Below are 12,327 nucleotides of genomic sequence, written 5' to 3'. Positions count from 1 at the left end.
GCTAAGTCCAAGGGCCTGAAGGCAGCGGCCCAAAGAGAAGAGACTGAGTAGAGAGCAAAGCATCAGAGAGAGGAGGATGGAGGGGGAAAGCATAAGGCAGAGCTGGAGAGCTAAGGGCAAGGAGAGGGAGCAGGATGGGATGAAAGGTCTTGTGGCTGCAGGAGAGCATGAGGAAATGGAGCAGGCCTGAGCCACCATTTAGTCCCATCTCACACCCTTGGAGGTACAGAAGGTCAGCCACAACATAGATATGTCTTATGTTCCAATGTCTCTGTCCAAATGTTTCCCCTCCCCCAGAGTGCGGCAGAAGCGAAAAGTCAGGGCCGGATGTCATCTAGGTCATCTACTTCCAGGTGGGTCTGCCCATCTGTCCTGCTGTCTACTCTGGTTGTGGGGCTATGGACATGTTAGTCACTTTCCTGTGAGACCAGGAGATGGGTTCTGAGGCCTTCTGGCTCCAGTATGTTCTCTTAGGCTAGCTCTAGCATCTCCAGCTCCAGTGATAGCTGTCCCTCTTGGACCGACTCTTGCCACGATCCTGAGATTTTCCATGGCCTTCCTTATTCAGCCGTGTAAGGTCTGTCCCATGGGAATGTGGAAAAGTTACTCTAAAAGTTACTCTAACAGAATTTCATGCCACTGTCTGCATGCAAAACACCACAGTAAAAATCAGAGATATCTCAGGACAGAGATGGAGGGGCTTCTGACTATGATCTACCCCCTCCATGATCTCTTTCATGCCTCAATTTGCCAGTTGGCTCTCAGGTGCACAGAATTAAATGACATCCTTGCCTGCGGACATACAGCCCACCTCTTCACGATTTCCCAATGTTAATTTTTCCCCTAGTGTTTATACCTGATCCTCCTTGTCAAAGACGTAGGAATGAATGGCCACTATTTACTCCTCTCCTTGGAACCATTTGGTCTGGGAACCCTCTCTTCCCTCTGCACCTCAGGAAAACCAAGCCCATAGGATCAGTTGCAAGCTCAGACAGGAGGCAGTAGCGAAGGGCTTTCTCCTTCCTCATGAGCATATGAAGCCCAAACGCATGCCTCTACAGGATGACTGTGGCCGGCACTTCCAACCCCACGTGTGTCCTTCACCTGCATTCCCAAGGTAGAAGTGTTGAGTGAAGTAAAGGAAACAGTCTGGAGCTGAGCCAGGTTGCCAGCCCCGGACAAGCCTCCATCTTTTATGCAGAGAATGATCTCATCCTTGGTCCTTGTTCTTTAAAGGAAAGTGCAGGGGGTCTCTTTCCTATAGCCTGGGTTATGTTTTTATTGCCCTCTCTTCACAAGATCAAAGAAACAGACTTCACCTGGAAGAGATTCCATGTTTTAAGCCTTAGAGTCAACATTGCATTTGTCCTTCCTCTCCTGTATTATGAATTTAACCTCTGACCCAGAATATCTCCTCCTCTTTACCCTCGTTTCCTTCTCTCTCAGTCCCCTTGCTCTCCCTCACTTCTCCTAATTACCCCAACCTCTCCCTCCCCCAGCCCCAGCTTCATTTATCTCCAGACTCATCTGGTCTTATTTTTAGCTCCAGCGTTTTCCTTTCTTAATATGGAGTTGAGCTCTTAGGCTAGTGTGGGGACAGGGGCCGAGGAGCCCTGAACATTGTAGCAAGGGGAGGGGAAGGAGGCTCTGGGAGCCTGGAGGAGAGGAGCAGGAGGTGGGAGAATTCCTGCCTCATGGAGCTGTCCTGGCCTCAGAAGGTTACCCATCTCTCCTGCCAACCCCAGAGACATATTTAGACAGGACCAGGTGGGGCCAGGGGGTGCCAGTCTCAGGGGCAGCTCCAATTCCCTCCCCGCCCCCTGCTCCTATTCCTCCCCCTGACCCTCTTTCTCTTGGCTCTACTGACAGTTTCTCCAGGACCCAGCAGTGTCCTCTGTCCACTGCTCTAGGCCATTCCCTACCCCACCCCCACTGTGAGCCCCTAACTCAGGATTCAGGACCCAGGGGCCCCTCCCTATCCCAGCAAACCTCTTCTGGACCAGGAGAGCTGACTCAGATTGCACTACCTCCATGCGTGCTGCAGACAGGATGGGGGCCAGGGCTGTGCTGGGCCTGCGGCTGGCACTACTGTTACTGCTGGTGCTTGGGACACCCAAGTCAGGGGTCCAAGGGGAGGATGGGCTGGACTTTCCCGAGTATGATGGTGTGGACCGTGTGGTCAATGTCAACGCAAAGAACTACAAAAATGTCTTCAAGAAGTACGAGGTGCTGGCACTGCTCTACCACGAGCCCCCCGAGGATGACAAGGCCTCACAAAGACAATTTGAGATGGAAGAGCTGACCCTGGAGGTGAGTGGTGGGGTCTGCAGATCTGCAGAACACAATAAGCCCCTCTCTGAGATTCCCCCATCGTACAACCTCATGTAGGTCTTTGAGGGTGTGATCTGGGGGCCAGGTGCATTGTGGCAGGACCCCTGTTTTGACCAACAGGACCCAAGTGGCATGTGGCCTTAGTCAATTTGAGAAACAGAGACTTGGGTATCCAAAAGTACCACCAGTCAGGCAATTTTAGGAAAGAGGAGGACTGCAAGATGTCTCCATGCTATAGGAGGCTGGTTGTACGAGGCTTGGCTAGGGCTGGGGTGTCCTTGGAAGGGGGATAAAAAAGGAAAAGAGAGGTTCTTCAGGGGAAAAAGGGATTACACTCACCCATCTACTTTCCTAGCCAGAGCATCCCCCTCTCCATATACTGTAGGGGCAGCACCCCAAAGAGATCCAAACTAAGTATAAATTTAAATGTTATTAATATCTTACTTGCATGTCATTTATTTCATGGCTAAAGGTTTACTCGAGACCACTACGCCCCCCACTGACTTCTCTCTTCCTCTCCTCCCTAACTCCCCATCTTCCCCCATTGGATCAAGCCAGAGTTCTTTTATATTTTTTCAAGCCAGAAGTTCTGATCGGAAAATTCTTGTGGCTGGAGGAGGCTTCAGAATGACCCAACTTCTCTTTGTGGGAAGATTTTTCTCACCCCCAAGCTGACTTTAGGCCCAAAGGAGAGAGGGTCTATTGTAACAAGGAAAAAAAAAAAACCTGTGTTTGGGGATGGCAGACTATGTAGTCACACACACCTCTCCAGGCACCAGCATATGTTAGTGGCTCATTGTCCAAGCTTTGGCAGCTCCTCCTCTAGCTTGGCAGTACAGAAAGGCCCCAGCTTGCCCTGAGCTAGGAGTATTTCAGGGCAAGACACCAGGACCACAGGCTCTCACTTCTCTGTGCTGCCGGGTGCTGGAACTTGCTATCTGATTAATGAGCTGAGTATTTTTATCCCGAGTGCTCAGCATCCGAGGCCATCCACCTGCCAATCTCCTCATTTCCCATCCTCCTGAGACTCTAGAGGCCGAGCCTGTGTTAGTTGTATTAAGCCACAAGCTGTGCCCAAGGCAGAGTATATCAGGGCTGAAAGCAGGCTAAGGGGACAGAGACACGGGCCGAGGTAAAGAGTGAAGGGGAAAGTTCACCCGGATGAGGAGAGCCAGCCCTGTCTCACCTCTAGTCTCTGGTTCTTTCCCTCTGAAGGTGACGAGCACTGGCCACAGTGACCTCTACTCTCAGCTCTTCTGAAGTTCTCCATTCTTTTAGCAATGTGACCAGACCCCTACCATCCTCCAGCCTTCCAAAATTCTTACCACTGGGGGGTGCTCTGGGGAGAATCTCAGGGACAGCACCCCATAATCAGCATTGCCTTTGATGAGGATGGAGTACACTGCTCAGCCCTGGGCCAGGGAACGGTCCCAGTCCCTCCAAAGCCAGACTCCTCAGCATCCCCAAGGAACCGGTAGTATCATGCATAGTGCCTCAAAGTTCATCATGATAAGCACATGTAAATGAGCAATAAACGTTCAGGGATTAAAAATGAGCTAAAGATCAAAAGGGTGTGGTTATAGGGGAAGTGGAGATATTCTGGATCTAACTTGCACAGCATCAAGGTCAACTCTTCAATCCCCTGCATCCCAAATGACCCGACTTGAAAGCATGAGATGGGGAGGAGGGGTTACAAAGAATTCCAGGGCTGACTTTACGCTAACCCTCCCTGCAGTTAGCAGCCCAAGTCCTAGAAGACAAGGGTGTTGGCTTCGGGATGGTGGACTCTGAGAAGGATGCAGCTGTAGCCAAGAAACTAGGTAAGGGATGGATGGGGATGCAGGGAGGGGAAGATGGAATGTGAGACTAGAAGGCCAGCCCTTGCATAGGCTAGAGACTCCATCATAACTATTCTGAAAGGCGCGGAGAATATGCTAAAATTGGGAGGATCCCAGCCTCTCTTCTATTCCTTATAGAGACCCAAGCTCAAATCTCAAAAAGAGGTGGACATGGCCTTCTTTATATGTTTTTGAGGTAAATAAAATTCAGGGCTAGGTGCTTGAGGAGAGGGGAGGGAATCAGAAAAAATAAGTGGGACTGGAGAAGACTGCAGTATCTTTTTCCCACTCCTCCCCCTCTAGAGTGTAGCTAGGGTGTTACAGCACCGCCACCAGGGGGCAGCACATGCCTGAGAGTGGACTCCGGATGTGGATGGGGGAGGGGTAATCAGTGATGAAGTCATCTGGTCAGTAATAGCAGAGGGTTAAAGGGCTAGACTGGGGATTGGCTGCCACTGGAGTCCTCAGAGGAGGTTAACATGAATGTCTCTCTCTAGTATGGCAGGCACAGAAAGAGAGAAATCTTGCTAGACTCTATATATCTCCCTAAGTCCTCCCCTAACACCCTTACCTGATCCTAGCTTCTTCCTGGAGTGTCCCCGGGGCCAGGGAAGCCGCCCGGGTAAATCTAGGGACCAGAATGGGGTATAGATCTCAGGGGCAGTGGAGGTGAGCGAGGCTGAGAAGGGGAGGTGGACGATGTGGGGTCCAGTGGGATTATGGAGTGAGCTGCAGCCCTGGATTTGGACCCTTGGCCCTGCGGGAAGGTTGAGATCATGGACCACCTCTGGCCCACTCCCTAGGACTCACTGAAGAAGACAGCATCTATGTGTTCAAAGGAGATGAAGTCATTGAGTATGATGGCGAGCTTTCTGCTGACACCCTGGTGGAGTTTCTGCTTGATGTGAGGATTCATTACCCTGGACCTGCATGCCCATCTCTGACCAACCCCAACCTTACACGCACGTGCGTTTGTGCGCGTGCGCGCGCGCGCACACACACACACACACACACACACACACACACACACACACACACCCTGGAGAGTCCCTTCCTTCCGTTCCCCAGCCCCCTTCTCCCTCATCCCTCTACCTGCTTCCACCAGTGAAGACAGAAACTCACCCTCTTCCTTCAATGTCCCTGCTCTTCCAGGTTCTAGAGGACCCTGTGGAATTGATTGAGGGTGAACGAGAGTTGCAGGCATTTGAGAACATCGAGGATGAGAACAAACTCATTGGCTACTTCAAAAACAAAGACTCAGAGCGTGGGTAACCCTGAGATGCCGCGGTTCTCCTCCCGGGGTTCCCCACTCCACCCACTGCATAGCCTCTCTGCCTCCTAACTCCTCTTGCCACGGTCAGTTCTATCAACTGCTCTGATCTGTACTCTGGAGGTTCCCAGACAGGCCCCACCAGCAGTCCACCTCCCCCCACATCATGTTTTAATCACTCTCAGAGAGCTAGAGGGGGTGGGTCTCAGAATGAACCCCACCTGCCAAAGCAGCACTGGGGGAGACAGGGGAAATGGCTCCCTGGCAGACCCTGCTGCCCCAGAGACTGACTCTGCTCCCCCCTCAGACTTCAAGGCCTACGAGGACGCCGCGGAGGAGTTTCATCCATACATCCCCTTCTTCGCCACCTTCGACAGCAAGGTTCTTCTCCCTGAAGCCACATGGGGTCTGCCTCACCCTCCTCAATGGTCCTCCAGCCCCTCTCTCAGAATCCATGGGGGACCTGGTCCCTCCCTACACGTGACACTCCCCACACCCACCTCAGGCCTCCCCCACCCCAAAGGTTTTAGATGATCTAACCCACTCCTCTCATGTTCAATTAAAGGCCAGAGAAGTGCACTTTTCCAATGTCCCAGTGACAGTGACAAGGGCCGAGGGTATCTGATTCCCTTCCTAATACCTGCTCTTCCATAATACTGCTTCTTACTGTGATCCCACATGCCCTGCTCCACTCCCCACACCCCAACCCCATCCCAAAGGTGGCAAAGAAGCTGACCCTGAAGCTGAATGAGATCGATTTCTATGAAGCCTTCATGGAAGAGCCTGTGACCATCCCAGACAAGCCCAACAGTGAAGAGGAGATTGTCAACTTCGTGGAAGAGCACAGGAGGTGGGGGCAGGGGCAACCCTCTGAGCAAGGCTGGAACACCCGCCTGTGACATGGGCTGGGGGAACCTCAGCCAACCAGGGAGCTGCTCTCGCTTGGAGATAATACATTTCTGGGTGCCAGTGCTCATGATATGCTGACCTTTTCCCACAGTATTTTGCATTCTATCTAGCCCTGAGCCCTGCACATAGGAGGTCTTCCATAAATGTGCATAGTTCATTGTGATGCTGATTGTGATGAGTGCCTGTGGTCTGCCAGGAACTGAGAGGTGCTTTCCATATCTATTATTATATTTAATCCTTTTAACAACCTCAGTTAAAGAGGTTCCATAGTCGGTAAGGGTCAGAACTGGATTCCAACCCAGATCTGGCCTGTGTTCTTTCTTATACATTACCCTACACCCGTGGTTCTCAACAGGAGTGGAAGTATTGGGGAGGTAGGGGAAGAATTTTGCTCTCCAGGGGATATTTGGCAATGTCTGGAGACATTTTTTGGTTGGGGGGAGTGCTGCTGGTATTAAATGGTTAGAGGCCAGGGAGGCTGCTAAGCATCCTACAGTGCACAGAATAGCCTCCCCAAGAAAGGATTACCTGGTCCCAAATGTCAGTAGGGCTGAGGCTGAGAAACCCTGCCCTGTACTCACACATAGTTCTCTTCCTTCGCAGTACTCCACAGCTGGAAATACCTTTTCATTGATGCAAACCACACTTATTCACAGCACTCTGCCCCTAGATTATGGTCCTGTTCATCAGGGCAGGGATATGTCTGCTTTATTCAACTCTATCTACACAGCCCCTAGCACAAGGCTTAGAACATCCCAGACACTCGATTTTATTGAAAGAATGAGTGAATGAACAAATTAATACCCAGATGTCCAGTTCTTACCTTTCTCTCAAAAATCTCTTATGTAGTCCCCTTGTCTACCCTCTGTTCTCTCACCTGCTTTAACCATGCAATGATCTGGGCCTGGTGCCCAGAGCTTAGACTTTGCCAGATGGCTTTGTTTGGGGCTACGAGCTGTCTGTGCCCTAGGCATGACCCAGAGGCAGCCTCTGTTGTGGGGACCTCTGGGGAGGGTGTCCTTCTCACCCATTGAGAAGTGACTCTGTCTCTCTTCTAGGTCAACCCTGAGGAAACTGAAGCCTGAGAGTATGTATGAGACCTGGGTGAGTGCCCCTGGATGGGGCCAGGCCCTGGGGGAGCATGGGTAGCTGCAGACTCAAGTCCTAGAGACATCTCACCCTGCTATTCCTCATGCCTCACTTGTAGAAAAGACAACGCACCAGCAAACTTTGGGGGTTTTTGTTCTAAAGAACTGTCACACATAAGTTAGTGAAGAAGAAAAGGGAGGAGCCATAAGCTTTGGGGCTGAAGGGTATGCCAGAGGAGGTATGGAGCCCTGGAGCTGAACAGGGCAGTGTCACTTGGAAAAGGGTCACCACCACAAGAATATACCTTATCCAGAAACTGAATTTCCATAAAATTTAGGTTCAAGGAAGATCTAGAGTCCATTCTGGGCTCTCTCATTTCCGAGAGTATAGCTAAGCGCCTCCTCCCCCCACAACAGGAGGATGATCTGGATGGAATCCATATTGTGGCTTTTGCAGAGGAAGCTGATCCAGGTGAGGGAGGAATACTGGACTGGATGGGGGTGGGGTGATAGAAGGCAGAGACAGAGCTAGAGCATAGTCTTTGCTCTGGGTGGCATTCCTAGGAGAGTGCAAGTGGCCTGGGGCTAAAAATGTGGAGTGTAGGAGGCAGGGAAAGTGATTTGGACTCCTGTGTCCTCTGTGTCCCATTCCCCTCTGCCCCGCCTCACATTTCTCCCTCGTGTTCCCTCCAAGATGGCTATGAGTTCTTAGAGATTCTCAAGGCTGTGGCCCAAGATAACACTGAAAATCCTGATCTTAGCATCATCTGGATTGACCCTGATGACTTCCCCCTGGTAAGAGGCGCCGCTCATGCAAGGCTATCCTAAGGTGGGGCCTAGACTGTGGCATGTCCTAAGGGGTGCTTGTTTCAGAGTTCCTACCTCATCTCCCAGCTGGGGGCCCTGGGAAATTATGCCTGCTGTGTGCTCAAGGGTACTGTGGGCATGGAGAGAGCCTGGGAAAGGGGAGCAGGATAGAAAGTGAACCACATAAGACATCACCCACACAACTCCAAAGGCAGAGGCTGGGCAGGGAACTCATGTGCCCAGGGCTCACTCCTAGAGAAAAACAGTGTTCGGGGGAGCAGATAGTCACATTAACCCTGCATGTGACTGTATACAATTATAGAATCAAAGCAAAGAGTTTCCATGTCTCAGGGATTGGCTTTGTTCCCAGCTTAATCCCCAACACCCAGCACTCATTGTTGAAAGGCTAACTGAATGAATAAACAGAAATGTGAGGAAATAGGCAATTACCAGGTGTAACTACCTAGTTTAGAGATGTAGAAACTGAGGACCAGGGAGAAGTGACTTGCCCAAAGTCACAGGGTCACACAGTAGCAGATCCAGGATCAGAACAGGGGTTTCCTATCGAGTTTCCTCAGAAAGGAGGGGTCGGTGTTGCTAGCTGAGCCTCCCCTTACTTTCCCTTTGGAATTTCTACCCGTTAACTGCTTAACTCTACCCTTTTCCTCAGGCCCTCCAGCTAGACCCATCCCCCACCCACCATGGGTGCATAGTGTCCCCTTAGTCCCTGGGCTGACCCTCTCCTGGACTCATGTGCTCATCGACTCCATTAAGTTGCTTCATATGGTCTCTTTACAGCTGGTTCCGTACTGGGAGAAGACATTTGATATCGACTTGTCAGCTCCACAAATAGGAGTTGTCAATGTTACTGATGTAAGTTTCCTTTCCTCACCCCCAGCTGCCCCCCAACTGTGCTTCCCAGCATAGCTGGCTCTCCTCTGCCCTGCTAACAAGGAGCTGAGTGCTTTCCAGAGGAATCAGACATCCCACTCTAACGGCTGGATAGAGGGAGAAATTTGTGCCCTGAACACACCTATCTCCACCTTTTAGAATTGGCTGTTCATCCTTCAAGGCCTAGTTCGAATCCTCTCTTCTCCGTGAAGTCTTTCCAGATCTTGGAAAGATCTTGGAATCATTCCTTTCGTGAACTCTCAGATCCCATTTGGCGTTGAGAACATGACTTTCATATGGCTATTTATGTACTATGTGTGTCTCTGCCAGTAGACTTTGAGCTTTTTGAAGGCAGAAATCTTCTCATTCACACTTTGAAATTGTTAGGTTGAATTGAATAAGCCACAGTCTTTGCTTTCATACAATTCTCAGTCTAACTAGAGAGCCAAGCATTCCATTAACTACCAGGCCCGATCTGATAAAATCTGTAATAAAGATACAAATAAAATGCTAGGAAGGCACAGAAATCAAAATGATTTCTGCTTGAGAGAATCAGAGAAATGTTTAAAGGAGCAGTATTCAAAGTGGAGAATGTACAATATATAGTTGTTCTACAAGTGAAAATTAAGTCATTTGTAAACTGATGGAAAAGTTAGTGCAAAATGTCGAAAGTAGGAAAATGGATATCAGGTTCAGGAAAAGGCAAGTAGTTTCTCATGGCTTGAGAGTCTAGAGATTTCTGAGGATAGTGCTAGAAAAGCAGGTTATGAAAAGCCTTGAATGCTGAAGTGTTTCTAACTTTATTCCTTAGGCTATGAAGAGACACCTGCAGTCTTGCATCAAGGGCATGATAGGTCTGTTTAGGAAGCTCACAAGAGAACGGAAGAAAGATTGAAGGGAGAAGTTCTATTTGCCAATCCAGCCATTCTTTCTACTCCCACTGTCACTAATTCTAACCTAGACCTTCATCCCTGTCCACTGACACATGAAGGGAGGGGACAGAGGAAGCAGGGAAGGATATACAGAGTTGAGTGAGTGGGAAGACAGCTTCAAAGACCTGAGTCAGGCTTAGCTCCGGCCCTCTGTCTGTGCCATGTCCTAGGCGGACAGCATATGGATGGAGATGGATGATGAAGAGGACCTGCCTTCCGCTGAGGAGCTGGAAGACTGGCTGGAGGATGTACTAGCGGGCGAGATCAACACAGAAGACGATGATGAGGAGGACGAGGATGACGATGATGATTAGTTGCTATGACAACCATCTCCCTGCCCCACCTGCTCTCCTCATGCTCCCTCCTGCCTTCCCTGTCCTTGCCGGAGCTCCCCCAGGGCCACTAGCTCATTTTCTGTCATAGGGCCCACTGGGAATCTGTATGCTGAGTGCTCAGACTCTGGTCCCCCTCACCTAATGAGGAATGAGCTACTTTTCCCTGAACATCATCCTAGCTATCTCATCCAACTTGTTTCCTGTCCCACAGTGTCCCTGTATCTATTATTTGTTTCTTCCATTACTCCCTGAACTCTTTCTTGTCATTTTCTTCTTGCCATATCTCTGGGCCTCCACCTCTCTTCTGTTTCCTCCACCTATACACACTCTTCTCCCACTCCCTCAAATCCTGTATCCTTCCGATGGTTCTCTCTCTGGCCAGGAGGAAGGGGGGGCACTGTAGTTGGGGCTGTATCTCAGCAATCTGTTGTTAATGTATTTGGGTCAAATGAGAGGCATCAATAAAGGATCTGGGGCGGCTAAGCAAGTGTCTGCAGGTGAGGTCTTGTCCTTATGGCAGGAGAGAAGCAGCCAGAGGAGGGCTTAGGTGTGAGTGCCTTATTAGGGGCTGCAATAGCAAGGGGTAGGGGATCCCTCTAGGCAATTATCCCAGAGAAGCTTGGATTATTTATCTGCTGCAAGTCAACAAGCCTTTTCTGAACACATGGTGTTTGTCCAGCACCGCAGTTAGATTCTGGGAGAACAGAGAGTGCCAGGCCTGTCCCTGCTCTTGAGCTGATTAGCCTCACTGGGAAGTCAAGACAAGCACTCTAAACAATTAAAGAAAAATACAAAGCAATATGTAATTAAGTGATTATATGCTGCTTGATAGCACCCTCCCTGCAGCTCTTATTTGAATGTCAAGACTGAGCCCAAATAACACTTCCTCAGTGAGGCCTTTCCAGAGGCAGCCCCTTCCACATCTCCCTCTTCTGGGTTCACAATGCACCCTCTCTATACATCTCTAGTCTACTACTCAGCACATTCTATCCTAAGTCTTCAGTTACATGTCTGTCTTCCGCATTAGACTGCATCCCCCTTGAAGGCAGGAACCCAAGCCTTTACTCTGTGTCCGTAGGTCCTGGCACACAAAATCAGTCCTTAAGAAATGTTGGTTAAAAGAAGGAAAAGAACAGAACAGGCTCAGAAGAGAGAGATCAGAGTGGGCTTTAATAGATTCATAAAAGAAGTAAATATTTTTATAGGTCTTAAATAAAAGAGTGCAATTTGATTAAGGGCAAAGGAATTGGGGAGGGGACATTTCAGTCAGTGAAAACATCAAAAGCACCAGAAAGAATGCATGTGCCCTACTGGGGCCACAGAGGAGACCAGAGAGACAAGAAGAGACGTTCAGGTGGTAGCAGTGACATGGGGTGGGCATGATGGGCCTAGGCTGTAGAGGTGTTTGAACTGGATCCTGTGAGCTGGGGAGGAAAGGCAAAATTTAATCTGGCAGTCATGGGCAGGATGGATCTAGAGAGGGGAGACAACAGAGATACCAGAAGTAGGGGGCCCAGCTGTAATAGTAATTGGAGTGAAGTTGGGGGAACATGAACCTGAGTGGTGGTAATGGGAATGGAGAAGGGGTATTGAGTTTTGTACACTGAGGATCCCTCAGACCTGGGCCCGCGAGGGAGTTCCCGAGAGGGAGGATCCACGTTCTCTCCTGCACAGCCCAGGCCAGTATATGTGTAAAGGAGTCAGGAGTGGGGGCAGGGAACCAAGCAGCCGAACAAGCCCATAACTATAACTAACAGTTTTCACGGATTAGGTGCAAGGGTGTTGCTGGGAGGCTTAGAGGATTTCTGAGTGTGGGAGAATGAAATCTGAGGTAAGAGAAATTTTCACCCCCACAGACAAATCCCGGAAGTATTCCTGGAGAAGGTGGCAGAAGTGTAGAGTAGAAACCATGTATATTCATCCAAC

General features: G+C 49.9%; 1 protein-coding gene across 1 annotated transcript; it reads left to right on the top strand.

Moving 5' to 3' along the window:
- Positions 1-1,777: 1,777 nt before the first annotated feature.
- On the top strand, positions 1,778-10,881 carry CASQ1 (calsequestrin 1). The gene is made up of 11 exons (XM_011373079.1): positions 1,778-2,310; positions 4,067-4,151; positions 4,973-5,073; positions 5,322-5,433; positions 5,747-5,820; positions 6,159-6,289; positions 7,407-7,452; positions 7,854-7,908; positions 8,131-8,231; positions 9,042-9,116; positions 10,237-10,881. Exons 1-11 carry the CDS (start codon positions 2,032-2,034, stop codon positions 10,378-10,380), a joined length of 1,203 nt encoding a protein of 400 aa, XP_011371381.1. The 5' UTR covers positions 1,778-2,031; the 3' UTR covers positions 10,381-10,881.
- The last annotated feature ends 1,446 nt before the right edge of the window (positions 10,882-12,327 follow it).

Source organism: Pteropus vampyrus, unplaced genomic scaffold (assembly GCF_000151845.1).
Source record: "Pteropus vampyrus isolate Shadow unplaced genomic scaffold, Pvam_2.0 Scaffold217, whole genome shotgun sequence".
NCBI lineage: Eukaryota > Metazoa > Chordata > Mammalia > Chiroptera > Pteropodidae > Pteropus > Pteropus vampyrus.
Note: the sequence above shows the minus strand (reverse complement) of the source record. Positions and strands in the feature narration are given on the sequence as shown.

Coding starts and splice junctions, on each gene's coding strand:
- CASQ1 (XM_011373079.1), top strand. CDS start 2,032: ATGCGTGCTGCAGACAGGATGGGGGCCAGGGCTGTGCTGGGCCTGCGG. Junction 4,152..4,972: donor AGCTGTAGCCAAGAAACTAG/GTAAGGGATGGA, acceptor CCCACTCCCTAG/GACTCACTGAAGAAGACAGC. Junction 6,290..7,406: donor TTCGTGGAAGAGCACAGGAG/GTGGGGGCAGGG, acceptor TCTCTCTTCTAG/GTCAACCCTGAGGAAACTGA.